Here is an 18,640-nt window from a genome sequence, read left to right as displayed (position 1 = left end):
TATCAACTACAACAAATTCAAAATTCTCTTTAGAACATAAGGATACATTGGAGTCAGTTGCACATCCAGATATCATATCCGACAATCAAATGTCAACTCACCCTTGCAGCATCGTACTTGGCCTTTTCGTTGTTTGCCTTCTCTGCCTTCTCAGCTAACTTCTTTTGCATCTGAGGGCCCCGCCCAAAGAAGATGTAATTGACAAATGCGTACTCCAGCAGGGCCAAGAACACCATGACGAAACAGCCCATCAGGTACATGTCGATAGCCTTCACATAGGGGATCTTGGGCAGAGTCTCCCTCAAATGGGTGTTGATAGTGGTCATAGTCAGCACCGTAGTGATCCCTTTGATGGGGAAAAAGAATAAGGCACAAAGTACCCACATTCATACAAGGTATTCTATGCAGAACAGTAAAGAAAAACTAGAAGTAATGGAATCATCTCAAACAAAACATCTCTATTACAGTATCTTTAGCAACACTTATTTAGTAGTTTGGAAATTAATCATTAACTATTTTGCTAAATGGTTACCTACTGTGTTTACAGTTAATTGAAATTATTATTTCTACAATTTTTCTAAACATGTGTTACAAAGTGCTTTACATAAGGAACAAAAAACACAAGTAACCCAACAAATTCAACTTGAGCAAGCACTAGGCAACAGTGGAGGGGAAAAACTCCCTTTAGTGGAAGAAACTTCCAGCAGAACTAGGCTCAAGTTAGTCGGCCATCTGCCTCGAGCGGTTGGGGTGCCGAAAAACAAAAACAATAAACAATAAACAAAATTTACTACACTACTACATTAGTCCTATGGGAAACCAGTTCTAAAACATAGATGGGGTAACTAAGTCACATTAATCAAAATTAATAGGTAGTCGTCCTAAATAAGCAGTGGTTGTCATACCAGAGGATCGTAATAAAAAATCGTAATCTATCCTAAAACATACTGGCAGCCAGTGCAAGGAAGCTCAGACAGGAGTGATATGTACATTTTTTTCTTTTTCTAGTTTAAGAGTCTTGAAGCTGAGTTCTAAACAATCTGGAGCCGATTAATAGATTTGTGGCTGAGACAGGTGAAATAAATGCATGTAAAATCACTTCTGTATCATGAAATCATAGAATTAAATGTATTTTGGAGATATTTCTCTAAAAGGGGGAGAAACTTCGATTGGTGAGGTGTTTGTGATAATAGAAGCTCTGATTGATTCTATTTTATCATTAAAATATGTTAAGAACTTCTCACACTCTGCATCACTTTCAGCAGAAATGCTAGGAGGTGTTGGGTTTACTAAATGATCAACAGTCTGAAATAACAACTAACTCTGGCATTCTTTACCATCGCATTGTAGTGTAGTAGAGGGTCTTTCATAGCTTTTCTTCCATCTACGCCCTAGTTTTCTTACAATCAGCTTTACAGCTACGAATACTGACATCTATTCAAGGCTGCTTGTTGGTGGCTTTATGGGACACATTGGCAATCTCTAAAGGAGTCACAAATATTATTAAAAAGGCTGACGATATCATGAACATGTGATGCGCAAGACATGCCTTGCTTTAACATAAAAAGGTTTAGTTTGATACATAATACATTTTGTAAGATACATTGAGAATTAAACTCTTATCTCCCAACTGATTTAAACTAAAGTGTGATAAATAATAGCTGGTTTAGATTATTCAACCTTATTTAAAGGATGAAATGTGAACCTAACACTGCTCCAACACTCCCTCATTACCAGTCTTGGCAGTTTATCTAAGATGATGCATTTGTTGCTTAATAAGTCCAAACCTGTCATAGCAGAAGCCAATTGTAAAAGAATGCATTTTAAGCAGATGCTGTTAGTCAGTCAGTCACTGTAAGGTCACGTTGGAGAAAACTCCAGCAGATGTCTTAGGTGTTACTATAGAAACAGGGATATTTTTAAAGAAAACGTGCTGTGGCTATTTTCCTTTGCTGGTTAAGAGGAGGATTAACCCAGTGGAAAAAAAGATAATTATGTTGCTGAACAATTGAAGTATCAAAACAGTGAGGAGGAAATAAAAGAACACTCCATATGCTATATTTTGCTTGAGCACTCTTGTAACACTGATCGCTTTTATGTTTAATCATGATTTTACTTGCATGAACACACACATACTGGTAGATGAATGCATAACCTCTGTTTCATTGAAATTCAAAGGTCTGCCTTGAAACCTCTAAATGCCCCTTGGTCATCAGGCAGAAATAACTCATTAGAATAGTGCTGCATGTATCTAGCCCCCAGCTCTTAGTAACCTTAACCACCAGGGGTACAGAGTGGTGTGGTTATTTGCTATCAGCCAGTAAAGGCACCTTCAGACTTCGTCAGTTTCACCGTGACAGAAAAAGAAAGAGACATTATGTGAGACTTGTTTTAAAATTACAAATAGATGAGGGGGATTGAACTGGCTGCAATATAATAAGTTTCTAGTTTGCCTTGGGAACGTAATGCCTTGCAACTACAATACACATGCATGTAGGCACAATTATAGCACAAAATATGTGCTATGAAGTGGAAGAAACTATCAAATACAAAAATATACTGTAAAACCAAAGCAAAAACACTAAAAGATAGAAGCACCCAACAAAAATAGAAAAAAATCAACCAAATATAGAAGTGTGCTGCAAAAACAGAAAAAATACTAAATACAGGAACTCAGTTAAAAATAGAAATGTCTACCAAATAAAGAAATGCACTGTAAAAATAGAGAAAATATATACTCAAATATAGCAACACTACAAAATAGAATAACATAACGTACAGAAACCCACAATAAAAATTACCAACTACCAACATGCACAATAAAATTGGCAAAAATAAACTAAATATAGAAACACTGTAGAGAAATAAAAGAAATACAAGTACAGAAACATGCTACACTTAAAAATGATTAAATAAAAATTCAGGACACAGAGAGCAAAACTAAAGAATACTGAGGTTTCTGTGTGGACTAAACGTCTGTTCTGTGCCACGTGCCTTCTTTTTGTGTTAAGTGTTCATGCAAAACCCGACAGGGTATGTGATTAAAGATACTGTATGGCAGACATACTGCTACATGTGTTGAAGATAAATGGAACACACACACTCTGAAATCCTTGCTCTTGTGTGTGCGTCAAAGTGCAGTGAACAGACAAAGTACAGTCAGCGGGACGGGAGGAGGAAGCAGGAGAGCTAAGGTCAATCTAGCTCTCGGTGTGATTTATTGGCACATTACAAGGCTAACACCACTCGCACGCGTGCATGTATGTGTGCTGTCAGAAAGTGTGACAAGTGGGTGTGAATGTGTTCAAGCTTGCCTGCCCCTATTGGATGGTGTAATCTTTTCTTTTTTTGCTCAACACCAGTCTTGTTGTTTATAGGTGTTCTCTCAGCTGTGCCATTACTCTTTGTCCTTCTCTTCCTCCTTCTCTCACGCTTTTCCCCTGCTCCCTGTGTGAACATTTTAATCATGGCACCATGTGCTGATGGGCCTCCCTCCTTTTTTTTTTTCCATTGTTCACTGCTTCTTCGCCTTATCTCTCTCTTTCTCTCTCTGCCTCAATCTGTCTCCCTCTTCATTTATCCTTTATCCCCCACCCCCAGATATCACCATCATTTACTGGTGGGTTCCCTCTTTGCACACAGTGCACCTCTTTCGGTCCCCTCCCCCTCCGTTCTCTTGTTATATGTCCCCGAGTCTCTTTTCCACCATAACAGCTGGAACAAAGGCACACAGCAATCAAATCTCTGCTAATCACAAGCCAATAGCCCATTAGCAACACAGCTCAACATTATCAAAGGAAAGAGGTATCATGTAGGATGCAAAAACGTGTGTGAATGGATGTTAGCTTTGAGAATAGACAAATGGGTGGTAAATCAAAGCAGTGTTAATTGAACACTTGCATAAATCACTTACAGGCTGCCCAGATTGTCAGCTATCTGGTTAGCATACCCAGTGTTTCAAAACTTGTCATTTAGGGACTGTTGTGAACAAGAAGGTCTGGAAGAACATACTGTACAGTGGACTCCACCTTGTGATTCTTCTGTTACGCTAAAAGTTATCCCATACCAATTACAGCTAATGCCCACACCTTGGCTGCTCATATAATATGATTATGAACGTAGGGCACGACTGTGAGAAATGGGTTGCAACCAGATTAGGGCTCTAGCAGGTCATTTGTAACTTTGCAATCCTTTGAAATTGCTCAGGAAAATGAGATTCTCCTTTAAACAATTCAATTGTTTACCCGCTGCCTCCTTGAATTGATTTCTCCCTTATCATTACACTGCTCTTACTGGCAGGTTTGCACACACACACATACCCACACTCAAAAACTCTTCCCACATCAAGGTATCTGCTGAAAGCTCGTAATGATCCATCAGGAGAAGGGTATAGACCTCCGGTTGCCTCTCAGCTGAGGAGGTGCACACCGGATATTGCAGTCAGCAGGTCTTCACATTTAAACATCCCCTCGCAGACAAACACAAACACACACAGACATAAGCAGACATACACTCAAAGGCATACAGTAATGACCGGATATTGGATGCATGCTTCACCAAAAGAAGGCTAACCAATTCATAGACTAATAAAGGTCGATGTAAACAAACAAACATAGGTATGTGCACACAAACAGGCACACTGACCACAGAAATCCATTCCAGAGCTGCGATGTATGTGCCCATGGATAACAGAGTAAGAGATGCAGGTAATGCATCCAAGTGTGTGACGCTTTACTGTTACTGTGCCTGGTCCCCTTTGGACCATTATGTGATTGCTGAGCTGCTGAGTTGCTTAAACAGTCAAGCTCACTACACTTTTCTGTTTTTCCTTTTGCAGAATTAAGTGAAGTGATCAGTTATTTGGTGCAATTTGGATTTTGGCGTTTTGTCTGACAAAACACCAGTTGGTGCCGGTTGCAGGGACTTTGCTGCATGAATGGCTGGATTGTTGCCAGTTCAGAAAGTGCTTTCTCTTTTCAGTTTAAAACTTTTCGGAATTAGTCCTTGGTGTGAATCTGGTGTTGTAAGTTTGAAACAAGCTGCTATAGTATTTTAAAAATTTAGAAAGTCTCAACAAGTCAATGTTCTGCTGAATGCTTGTTTTTATTTCTCACAATAGGTTTATTATTATTATTTAAAGATACAGTGTGTAAACCTTTTTGCAAGTATAAATATATGTATGAAATGTATCTTAATGCATTCGTCTAAAGTCACAGCCTGTCAGCAGTGCAGAGATATTAGAGTTACTCACTGCTAGTTTATTCCTTAAAGTTGCATACTGTAGCTGTATGCCCTCTAACTAACCAAACTAACTAATTCTCAAATATTTGTAGTTGTAGCTATCTAGCTAATTAAGCATCATGAGTTAATTGAAAATGCTCTCTCTTGATGTAGATTGACATGTTTGGGAAATTGTTCACTACCTTGCAGCACTGAGTTTTAAAAAGAAGCAAACAGTGAAATTCAGAGCTTGACTGGTCCTATGTGGCTAGTTACAGTTGCCAAGCTATTTGGACCATTGTTGTTCAGAGTTCAGGTTTAACCAATGGTCAGCTGCTAATTTAACATGACATTAATTATAATTGCTGTTAAAAGGCTTTTTTGACTATTGTCTTAGCGTCCTTCATTTTGTGACTACTACTACTGCCTCATATGTGACCTGTAAAAACCCAGTCCAGTATTCAACACAAACCACAGCCTCCTGCGAATAGACAGAATGGTTACAAACCAGCGACCTGCTGCTTCTATTTCTGACTTGTGCACTGCTCACAGGAGACCCACAGAGAGCGGACCTTTGCACCCACACAGCCTGCTTCAATAAGAAGTGTAATTATGTCATTAGACATGTGATGTATTTATAGCTCCTGGAGGCCTATCTGCAGCCACAGCAACCACAGATACAAAGCGTGACCTTGTATGGTTCAAGTCACGGTCGTGTGTTCATGTATGAACAAAAAACCACAATAGACGTCACAAGAGATGAATGATGTTTACATTGTTATTGGAGCATCTCAGCAGCAATGTTTCCCTAACTAAAGAGAAACTGAGCCTGTGTCCACTGAAGACATTGCTTTTTTCCCGTTATACTAGGAGAATAGAAATGTTTTTTGAAATCCATTTTCATTTGGACCACCAATTTCTAAGCCATTTCCTAAAGCCCCCACTAATCCTACGACAGTATGAGACGTTTCGCCATGTGCATGGGAATCCATCGTGGAGGAAGAGAGGCTGTGGCTCATTTTGAATCCTTGACCTCATCTGATAAGGCGAAATCTCTGCACCTGCTTCTACTACGGCGACTGCTTCTTACCTAGAGCCACTCTGGCTGCAGACGCATCATAGTTTATCCAGAAGGAGACCCAGGAAAGGATGGTGATAAGGATGGATGGCATGTAGGTCTGCAAGATGAAGTAGCCAATGTTCCGCTTCAGCTTGAAGCTCAGAGACAAACGAGGGTAGGCACCTATGGAAGGAGGAGACAAGACATAGCTTTTGTGGAGAAATTACATTTTTAAGGTAATGTCAAGGATCACAGCACATAAAATTAGGTTTCATGCTCAGCTAATTAGAAAATAAAACTCAGTAGATGAGATGTTGACTGCAACAATATCTAACTTATATTATTTCAAGGAGTACGTAGGGACAGCTTGTGTTTTTGTTTCAGTTTCTATGGCAACCCTGACAGCATGGGTTGGATTTATTGCCATGGTAACAAGTATCCCCTTCACTACGGCAGATACACACACAAATACACACAAAACTGTAACCCTATTTCATGACGATATGACACAATATTCAGGATGGTGATAAAAATTTCAGCACATTTTGATTTATCAGTTCTCCACATCTCATCCACCTCCATAATTCATATGCTGATTCTGAGTGATTCAGCTTTACTGAAAGAATAATAGGTTTATAAATGCATGTAGCACTGCCTCTGGTGCTTCATAAGTCAAGAATTTTAAATAATATTCCCACCATCACCTGCTATGGGAAAGCATTTCTGGCATTACTTTTCCATGACCTGGAATACAAATGGTATCTGCATGAGCATGACACTCTGATATAAAAGCAATCTCCCAGTCTCCTAGCGTATGTCTTTTTAGGGATTGAATGTATGGTTCGTTACTCCCACTATTCTTAGCTGTTTTTTCCATTTTGGTTTTATATTGGAGGAGAAGTGGGGGCCATTACACTATAATTTCCAATTCGTGGGTTTCAACCAAAGCTACTTGTGGTGAGCGTGGGTCCAATCAACTGCACACTTGTGTGCAGAGTTAGACAGAGAGTCGCTGTGGAAAAAAATACCCAATTTCATTAAGATTCACTACCTACTGATGTTAGATTGCTAAAACCCCCAGCATGTTATTTGAATGCTGGGCTGTTAAACTACTGTTGACTTCCACTACAGTGTATAGCACAATCATATTAGTTATTTTATGCTAATAAACTGTCTCAACTGTCCACATGACTTTACTAGATACCAAAATTGCTTTTGCAACATCAGACAGGAATGTAACTTATATACAACAGTACATTTTAAACAAATAACCCAAGCTTAAAAAAACAAAATGGTTTAATGGGCAGCAGTTCCAGTATGTACACCACTCTGACCCAGCTTGAAATATCTCAACAACTATTGGATATATTGGCTTAAAATACAGTGCTAATTAGTAAATAGCAGTATGATAATGTACACAACTGAAACAATTAGTTAATACATGATTAACTTTCTGATTTTATGGAAATGTATTAATAAATTATTAAGTTTATTAAAGTAAAAATATTCTCTTACAGAAGTTACAGAGCAGCATGTCTGTATACTCTTTTTTTTTCTTCAATCATCTAACTAAACGTTATCAGAAACTAGAAATAATGTCGTTTTGAAGTCACCACACAGTAAGCAATAACATGAAACTGCAAGAAGCTCTTTTTTCTCTCCAGGGAGACTATTAAACCTTCAGTAGCTAATAGTGGTGTACCTGAACATAATTGCAGTAATTGTATCATAGTAATCATAAACAAACCATCTTTGCTCGTACACGAGGAACAATGTGTGCTGAGCATCATTAATATAACACACTAACTTGTTTTGTATTCTTATCTAATATTCATGATGATGATGATGGAGGTTCCTGTTCAGCTCACCTGTAGCATTTACATAATACTAAATAAAAACAATAATAGCGATACAATGTTTGCTTGTTTTTTCTAATCAGTAAGTTTTTCCAACACTGTGGTTCAATTGCTTACATCACATGTAAGAATCACATACGAGTAACCAGGTTTTATGTTATCTGTTACCACACAAACATCATAATATGACCCATACCAGGATAAATCATGATCAGGATATGGATATTTTTGCTTGTGAACAGGTGCTCAGTGCGTCAGTAGGTCCAACAAAAGAAAACCTATAATCAGAAACGCTTAGGCTACACTGATATTGACCTCAGTGTTTTTATATGGGTATACAGCTATTAATCCAGTGCTACCATTAAAACACTGAAGGCTTTGAGAGAGACTGGCCCGCTGAGTCTCAATATTTCTAAAAGTAAGTATGTTAATTTTAGATTCTGTTATATAACAGCAGCAGTGAATGAAGTGAACAAGCCTTGTTTTGCATCTGTTTCACGTATATTAACAGGTGAACACTCGTCTCTAGAGGGGCTGGTAGCTGATGAGTGTGTTTCTAAAGCTTCCTGCTACAAAAGATTCACACTGACACCTTCTCTCTTTGTCTAAAGTGTGAACTGAAAGTTAGTATAGTTAATAAAACTTCAGTTCACCTAACTTAACCAGCTGTATTGCTCATTGTCAAGTATATTGTAAAGCTGCTTTGTAGTAAAGCTCAAATACACAACCCATGTCTTATTTATCACATTTGATCCTACTATATAGGGCTCATGGGTAGACATTCTAGTACAGATGGACAAAGTCGCCACAAGCTGAACGTTCACTTCATCACACTGGGAATATGGGAACAGACTGTCACAGGTCTTAAAATATCCCATTCACTTCTTTTGATGCATCCTTAACGACAGCTCCTCCAGCTAAAATCCGAACTGCATATCTTTGCAGTCACAGATGCAAGAAGTGGTTTAAGAAAAGGAGGAGGCTGAGGTTCAATGGTGTGTGGGTGTAGAACTGTACTGGCTGTAACTGCTATTCCAAACAACATCCATGAGTGGGAGGAACACCATGTGTGAGGCCGAGGAGGAGAGAAAGAGGGAGATGATTATAAATGCAGGGATGGCTGCAAAAGTTGAGTTGATGGTGACAGTACAATAGAGGCTGGAAGGGCAGCTGGAAAGACAGGGGAGCTGAACAGGTTGGAGGTTGGAGTTCTCTGTTTTTTTTCTCATGACACACGTTACAGGCAAGTTTGACAAGCAATGAGAAACTGTGCTGTAATTAGTAAGTTAGGAATTTAGCTTTTTTATCCTTTCTGAAACCAAACAATTAAACAGTGTTTTTGTTTTATCCTGCTGCGTAAGCTGGTAATGTTAGCATGCCTGGCTAACTAGCTTACTACCTACAACAGTTACCTAACCTAACATCTGGATGACTGAGAACCTTTATCAAGATTAAAAAGTCACCTGTACAGAGGATTTTCAACTAACTTATGGATCTATTGTTATTTTAATTAGCTAGTTACAGCAGATGAAAGCTGCCAGCACCAGTTGTAGAAAGTGAGATATTCATCCTGAGACAACAAAGAGTCCAAAATCATATTAATTATAGGCTGTAGTCATAAAAGGAGCACTTATATGTCTATTCAAGCTGTTAACAAAAACACACAAACCTGAAGGCCAGCTTTGTCAAATTAAAGTGAAACCTGTTATTACTGTGGCCATCTTGACATCAGTAAGATGACAGAGAGGTGTTAATAGCTATGACATTTTGTTGTGTGTGTGCAAACAACCCACACTTAAAGTAAATTCTAACCTTACGTTGCTAGTCCATATAGACTTGAGTTTGAATGTGAATATTATACACATACGTGCACACACATGCAGTGTTTATATGTGTGCTTACAGTGGAATAACAGATTGGAGTCTCATTCCACATGAATATACTATGAGTATATGGTCAGACAGTAGGATAATTGGCATCCAACCACACCTCTTACAAGACAGAAGAAAAAGGAGGAGAGGAGGAGAAATATAGAAAAAATATGCAATAGGATTGAGAGCGACACCAAGGCAGACAGTAAGAAGGGATAGGAGGAAAGGAATTAAAGGCTGGCTACTGGGACATGTAATGGAGGAAGCCAGGTCATTAGCCAGACCTTGCGGGAGCCTTTGATGTGCTTCACACATCCTGCCAAGAGCACGGGAGCAGACCGCTGGACACTAAACTTTGATAGTCGCCACCCACAGGGGACATGCCGCTTCTCGCAAACAAGTGCACTGGTGCTCTCGCCTCAGCACATAGACATTTGATTCACACACGTACTCTTCGCAGCCAGGAGTGATGGTAAATGCAATGCAGCTCATGTGTAACACTAAGACAGGCTCACAGTGGAAATGAGGGTGAAAGAATGCAGTAGCTTGTACAGGCACACAAACACTTGTGGGAGAGGGATAAAAGTCTGTGCTGTGCATCTGTATTTAAGATGTTAAAAGCAAACAAAAGATTTATTTACTCTGCATGTCTCATTCAGATTGGGTGTGGTTCTTACTCTTGAGTATGATTTCTCAGAGAAATTATCTTTTTACTAAATGTCACACAGCTTTTATGGCTGAATGTGTCTCTGCTGACCAGATTATATGGCCGTTGGTTAGGGAGTGTCAATAAATTCTGTATCTCTGTCTAAATGTAGACATAAAAATTAGATTAATTTAGAGTCATGGTGTACCACACATAAAAACTGAATATATTTGACAACCACTGTGTGCAGTGAGGGTTGTTGAATTACTACACTTCTGCAAGTTAGCAACACAAATTGATTATAGCATGAAATACAATACTGTAAATGTTTTTCCTGCTAGACAAATCACCTTAACATGTCACCGTGTGTTCTAATTAATTGCCATGAAGGATGATATGAACGAACAAATCACAGCACCACTTAATTAAAAAGGCAGGGTCAAAACATTTACAATCTGTGTACGCCTCTTTCTTATGTTTGAGTGTCCATGTTTCAGTTTTGATTAAGTATTCATTGATGGTTTGGGGAATGATTCCAGTTTGAAATTATCAGTGATGACTTTGGTTTCACAGGGTTTATGGTATTTGACTTATTGTTTATGCTTATTGACTTATGTGACTCATCGTTCTATTTATTTTATTTTTCAGAATATATGTGAATTAATATTTAATTTAATACTTAAACTGAAAATATATCATTTTGTGTTTATATTATATTATATATTTACAATTACTTTCCTATTTGAATCAGGTAGAACATAGATTAAAAAAAATCAGTGTTGCGTACTTTCATAGTTTCGTCAATAGAACAGCTAACTGGTAACTTGCCAACAGCCAAAGTCTTCACAAATAATAACAACAACTGTTTTTGACCCAAAAATTTGACTTCTCTCTTCTTATATAGTCACATCAATGTAATATTAGAAAGAAAACATAAGGTTTGAAAACACATTTTCAGGGGCTTTTAAGGTGTGACATTGTCACATTGATTGTATTGACTGATTTAATTAACTTGGGTCTTCAGCTATATTTTGTTAATGTCAGCAAGATAACCAAACCACATGACACAGACATTATTTGCTCTGTAAATCACAGCATTTACGGCGTGTTTTGGTTAAGTACCATTCCAGCATCCTTGCATCAGCTGCTTTTACTTGGGGGATACTTCAAACGCAGCAGATTTCCTCACTTCAACCCAATTAGACGCACTGACAAACACAACTTTGGCTCTGAGGATTTAAGATCAACAGATCAAGTGCAGATATGTTTGCTATATAGACTCATTAAATAATCAGCTTGAAAATAGGCCAACGCTTAATATGAACAATATAATCTAAAATGTAACATCCACTGTTATGTATTATTCCCGAAGGAAATTCAGTGTTTGAAGGCTAAAGACCTTAAAACATGCACAACATGCCAGAGCACAGCATTTACCTGTGGAAAAGACCACATTTCTGGACACCAGCTTGTAATCGACAATAGAGAACTGAGGCAACTCGATCCGTGTCACCCCCGTTACAGCTAGCTCGCCTCCTTTCCAGTAGAACTCAATGTCGTCTGTGGTGTAGCCATCTGTACAAGAAGAAACACACACATACACCAAGGTGTAACCATCTGTCTAACCATCACTGGAGATCAAGATATGCAGTGTTGCTGATCGTCCAACTGGGCTGTCATTTGGGTAGGAAAAAAATCACGTTTGAAGTGGTTTCCAAGAACTAGGCATTGCTTTGAAATTCAAAACAGGTTAATAGGTTCATTTGAGTTCACAAAAATGTCAGAAGAATTCAACATATCCAGTGTGGCCTATGGAAGTTCATTATTTACTCTTTGATATTTTGTTTAGCAAAGAATCTGTAAAGATTACATTACCCTACATAAGAAAGATTGGCCCAAAACACTAAGTAAAAGATCTAAAAAGAAACGTAAATACGGCAGTAAAATTAAAAGCTAATATTGTATGCCAATATTGCTGCAAAGATCAATCATATTACTCAAATCTCCCATCAAAGTCCAGGATTAGTTATTGGCTTGTTAAGCCTTAGGGTGCTGGGAGGTGTTCCTAAATAAAGAACTTTTGCTTGGTCATTCACATTGTGACTGTTACTATGCCTGAGTAAACTGTTGTAAACCAAAGGACAAATTTCTATTTAGACTGTGCTTTTAATGTCAATCCTGTACATTTAACTTAAATCATTAGTTAATTAACAAACATGAGTATCAAATGTCAAATGCGCTACATTAAATTCTCTGCAAGCTTGCGTGACAGAATCTGGTGACATGCCAGTCTCAATGAATAGATAGATAAGTATGTTTTACTGTTGTTGTTTTTTTGACTGAAGCTGGTCATCCTCTAATCTAGTCATCCAGCTGCTGTAAAAATATCTTTTATGTTATTCTGTATCTTTAGATGTACCCCAACAATATTTTGCTTTGCTGCATGCTTGTAAAATAATGTTCTCCAGCTATCATGTCATGACAGTAGATGCTGCACGGTCAGCACCGAGAAGCAGAACAAGAGATCTTCCATATAAACATGGATGATCCGTGGTAAATTTATGAATAGACCAACAACCTTGCACTGAATATAGCTGCATCATGTGTTCTTTCAGGTGATAATATATGGCATCAGTGGTGATATTGCTATACAAAGTAAACCCCATCCTACAGATTTGAAAGGAATGATGGAGAACGTAAAAAAAAAGGAACCAGGTTTGTTATTGTTTCATTCAAAATGTAATATTTCACACAAGAGTGTGTTGGTTTTCTTCTGAGCCTGTGTGCTGTGCTGAATGACAGCCCTAAAGGCATTAGGTCTGTCTACTCACAGCTCTCTATCTCAAGAGTGCAGTTCTGTTCATCCAGGGGATACCTCCTGAGATCCATCATACACGCTGCCGTGGTAGTTATCCTGAAAAAGTTGACACAGATGGGGGAGGAGAGGAACAGAGAGAGAAAATACTGTATTATAGATGCTGTACTGAATATGATTTACACAAACCGCATTGATAGGAAGATGGATAGAATAGGGTAGGAGTAAGAAAGAAAGAGATTACTAATTTTTTTTTTGGTCCATTTGAATTGTTATAAAGTAACGCAAATGAGTAATTTAACAAGGAAGCATAAAGGACTGCAGTGAAATGATTACATTGAAGCACTGATGTGATAGCACTTGACTTTGTATGATTAACTTTAAAGGAAACTAAACGTCCATTTGTCTTTACACAAAGTTCTTGAGTTGGCTTCATATTACTGCAGAGTATTGGCACTGTCATCTTAAAATAAGATTATTGCGCTGCCTCCAAGGTAAAATGCTGACTATGTAACTATATACATAATTATACTATAGATCTCAGGCAGACAAGAAGTTCTCACTCTTGTTTTTAATCAGTTTATGGCGCCTTTACCAGAACTGGCTACTTTCCATCCTGTGATGCAGACAAACAAGAGCAAAAAACAAAACAAAACAAAACAAATAAACAAAAACATACTGAAATATCACATTTTGGCAAAGTGTGATGCCTGCTCATCAGAACTGGGTCATAAGGAAATATCCCTTTGTTCATCAGATGTATGAGCTCAAATTGCTGATAATCAGACAGTTAAAATAAGCAGCAAAGTGAAATGCAAATCAAACTGATTTAGGCTAAGTCTGGCCTGATTAAGAGCTGGGAGCTTGGCAGTGAGCCACTCAATGTCTTCATTCAGTTAAGACTGGGATGAGGCTGTGGAAACCCACTATGTGGTATTGCTATACAAATAAAATTACAATTTCATCAGATCTGCACGATGTAGACGTATTGTGATTAAGGAACTGATTCCTTAATCACTGACTTTTATTTCAAAGCCATGTACCAACACAGAGGAGTGCAGTCAACTTTACTCCAGCAGAAGTCGACTATCTTGTTAATAATACTGCAGCCTCACTTCGAACAATACTCAATACTATTGTCCTTCTGAAAAACAAGGTAGTGAATTAGAGGAAGTTAGCTCCATGGTACAGTTCACAAAATTTGTAGCTTAAAGCAGACATTAGGTAAACTGGAAAGGGGGTGGTATTCCACAACCCTGTATGGCTGACACATAATCCACAATTTATAAAACAAAAATGTCCCAAAAATTTCTGGTTGTATATTTTAAAAATATCTGTGTTCTTCTTTTATAGTAAATTAAAAATACTTTTTTAGATTGTCAGTTAAGGATTAAGGTACCTATAAATTCAGAAATAACAAACTATTACAATTCAAATTACCTCAATGTATTATTTTTTTCAACATCGAAGTATAGATAAATGGATACACAGGTTCAAAAGTCTTGGAAATCTATTCCAGATATTGCAAAGTGCTTTTAGTGCAATGGCATCACCTGAGAGATGAATGTCTAATGTTTATAACTAACAGTGTTACTGTTGGACTTGCCTTAACTAAAAATTCAGATTTTCTAACTTAACTCAGGAACCAAATAGGATGATCTTAAATCTTAGATTTACTGGACACTAAGTGAAGAGACAGTTTGTTATCAGAAAACCAAACAGCAATCTTCTCCACCTCGGCACTCAGCCAAATCTTTATCTTTGTTAGACATTATCACAGCTCCATCATCTGCATAATGAAAGAGATTGCATTCACGGACAGATTTTAAATCACTGATATTAAATCTGCCTGTGTCAGTGTTAAAAACAGCAGCTAATGTTAGAGTTTTCTCAGCTGTGTTTTGATTGATGACATTCAAAGGCACACAACTCTGTTAAAAGTCAAGTGGCTGCTCTAGCTAACAGAAGCTAGCTAGCTGCTCATATGCAGCTACATACTAGGTGGCAATTATGAATATTACTTTAGTAAGTAAAATTTCCCCATATACTTTTAATTGGGAAAATACCAATGTTGATTTTCTGTAGTGGCATAAAACACAATGTAATGAAATATTAAATCTTTAAATTTTGTATTTATTTGTCCCATTGTGGACCCTGAAATCTGTTCACACCATCACTTGTGAAGAATTACCTTCTTTTTGGGGACCACCAGGTAAATCATAAAAGAGTGGCACCTTTGTTTAAGGTTCAAGTTTAGGGTTAAGGAAGTAGTGCTTAATGGCTAGTTAATGTTAAGGGGTGTCTCCATAAAATGAATCTAAGTTCTCCACAAGGTCATAAAATCAACTGTGTAGTTATTTATGGACCCCCAATGGGCTGTGTCATTGTTCAATGTTTAATGTGGTGTAATTTGATTTGAATTCAATTAATTGCAGCACTGGACACAATAAATATAGCAGGTACATCCTTTGTTATAATGATAGGAATGCGTACTCAGCATGTTGCTCAACTTTACCTGACATACATTTATGTAACAGCTCATATTGCAAACACCACACATCTCCCTCTCCCTTTGATCTCCTTGGTCTATAAGTAGCCCACGAGGCTAAATGCTATGAACTCAACTTGCATAATCAAGCATGACTGTATGACTGTAAAGTATGAACACTGGCACATACGTACAAACACAAGCATGCAAATATGCACACTTTTCACTTTGCGTTCTAATAATTCAAAGCATGCATCCATATTCATAGGTCACACTAACTGAACCTGCCTGTCGAAAAGATCAATGGAAATTCAAATCAAGGGCTTTATGAAACAAATATCAAACAACAGCTGCAAGCTTAACATTGCATTGATGCACCTTCAAACCTCTTTGTACTTCTTTTCATGAATGATCTCTGACAGCAACCTCGCTCCCTTAAAAAACAAATGCTGATGTGCCCTTGAGCATAACATATAATCCTCTTGCTGTTCAGCGGCCAGCAGCAGACTACTGCCAAGTTCTCAGCTTGGGCCACTGCGGGGCTGTAATTGGGGTTTAAACACATAGAATTAACTTAACACTGGGAAACATCAACATTTCTGACCTCACGATTGACTGTTGTGGGGAGTGTTGCTCATTTCCACTGGCAGAAACTGCACAACACTGATTACATAAATAAACTAACTTGTACTTTTTTCAGAAAGAGTCTCAGAAATGGCCTCTAATATAACCCTGTTTCTAAGTTGGGATATCACGCAGAATGCAAGTAGGATGAGTATAGGACTGCAATGTTTGCAAATCATTTCTGAAAGATTCCTGCCCAGTTTAAATTTGATGCCAACAATACATTTATAATAATAATGAAGAAATTGCACCTGGTGAAACAACTTATAACTAATGAGGTTAATTGACAACAGGTGAGGATCGTGACTAGGTATTAAAAGATCATCCCAGAGTGACTGCATCTTTCAGAAGTAAGGATAAGGTGAAGTTCACCAATGTGCGTTCAATGACTTATAAATAACTAACACATTTCATTGCGGTACATAATGGTATTGAAACATTCCTTGAGGAATGAGGAAGATGAATCTCTATATGGTCATGATCTATAAACTTGAAGGATTCTGTAGTGGAAATCACTGCACAGGTTGAAAAAAACACCTATAAAAAAACAATGTTTTTGAACAGCATCCACAAGTGTAAGTAAAAACTCCACCATGGGGCAAAAAAAATCTATAAACAAGATGCAGAAACACAGCTGCTTTCTCTTGTCCTGAGCTCATAAAAGGTGAACTAAGGTGAGGTGGAAAACTGTCCTGTGGTCTGACAACTCAAAGGTTTAAATTACTTTTGAAAACCATGGACACCACACCCACTATGCCAAAGAGAAGGGCAACTGTCCTGCTTTTTTAATTGCCAGCATCCCTGATGGTGTAAGGATGCATTAGTAAACACGGCATGGCAGACTTGCACATCTGTGAATGCACCATTAGTGTTGAATGTTATATAGAGGGGGAGCAACACATGCTGCCATCCAGATGCTGTCTTTCTCTGGGAACGCCTTACTTATATTGGCAAGACGATGCCAAACCACATTCTGAATATATAACAACAGCATGGATAGTGATGGATGAAAAACACACATTGTGCCTTTTAAAAACATTTGTTTTCAGTTGAAATCAGAACCCACCTGAGGCCATAGAGAACGGTTCCGTCAGGATGCAGGCGGATCATGCGGTTTTTGACTGTAACACCATGAACGAAAGACTTCTTGTCATTGAGGAAGTAGGTGTCCGGGACCCACAGCTGATCAGCAACCCTGTTGTCCAGTGTCAGGTTGAGAGGGATCCCTATGTAGGCTAGACGCTTGTCCCTCCAGTACTGCTGGAAGTACATAGTCAGTGTGTAGTCCTACAGATACAGAGGAAGAAAGGTAATGAGAATAGGTCACATTGACACACACTTAATGTCTCGTTCTCTTTAATTAAACAGACAAGCTTGAACAAGCAGCTGCAGACCCCAAACACAAACATTAACAGCTCTGAAACATTTGCTCTGCCCCTTCCCCACTGTTAGTGCTCTTAATATTTATATGACATGACACAGCATCCTACAAGCTGGAGGGAGTGTGGGCCAACTGGTTCACAAACGGCAGCCAAATTCTTCGATGTTCCCTTGCCCTCCCTTCTGGAATACAGTAACCCATACAGTAATGTGCCATTGTACAACAAGCGTGTGGGCAGAATGACTCATGTAGCTGCAGCTTCAGCAGAACATTTCATACAAATTTGCACCTCATATCAACACATTTCTCTTAGTTGGTGATGTATTCCCAGTATATGCACAGTAATTCACAAAGTCCCAGAGTTAAACTGTAATGACGCCCAAAAGCTTTTAAACATATGTTGCATGTGCATATAGGTGACCAAAATGAATGTACTCTAGGTTCATACCTATTATGTCAGCAAATTCTTATTTTTAATAAAACAATGCATTTCTAAGCATTATAAGACACTCTTGCTCAATTAAATACACGTTGGCATTTGGCAGCCTTACTTAATTTCATATGATCGGTCGTTTATATTAGCTTATGTTAGCTAATCCCAACTTGATTTAAGTTTTGCTTTCTATCCAGAAGGCTTCATGAGTACTGTGAAATTTGATTTAAGTACTGTTAATTTCAC

At 38.1% G+C, this 18,640-nt stretch overlaps 1 protein-coding gene across 4 annotated transcripts in view; it reads right to left on the bottom strand.

Moving 5' to 3' along the window:
* Positions 1-18,640, bottom strand: part of gabrb3 (gamma-aminobutyric acid type A receptor subunit beta3) — a 58,938-nt gene that overhangs the window by 5,584 nt on the left and 34,714 nt on the right. For all 4 annotated transcript variants that reach the window (XM_026364285.1, XM_026364288.1, XM_026364286.1 and 1 more), the window contains 5 exons: positions 17,647-17,867; positions 13,485-13,567; positions 12,091-12,228; positions 6,311-6,463; positions 102-346 (listed from right to left, as the gene is read on the bottom strand). In XM_026364285.1, the coding sequence (XP_026220070.1) occupies positions 102-346; positions 6,311-6,463; positions 12,091-12,228; positions 13,485-13,567; positions 17,647-17,867 (840 nt within the window). The remainder of the gene's footprint in view (positions 1-101; positions 347-6,310; positions 6,464-12,090; positions 12,229-13,484; positions 13,568-17,646; positions 17,868-18,640) is intronic.

The sequence above is a fragment of the Anabas testudineus genome, chromosome 2 (genome assembly GCF_900324465.2).
Source record: "Anabas testudineus chromosome 2, fAnaTes1.2, whole genome shotgun sequence".
In the NCBI taxonomy this organism is placed as follows: Eukaryota; Metazoa; Chordata; class Actinopteri; order Anabantiformes; family Anabantidae; genus Anabas; species Anabas testudineus.
Note: the sequence above shows the minus strand (reverse complement) of the source record. Positions and strands in the feature narration are given on the sequence as shown.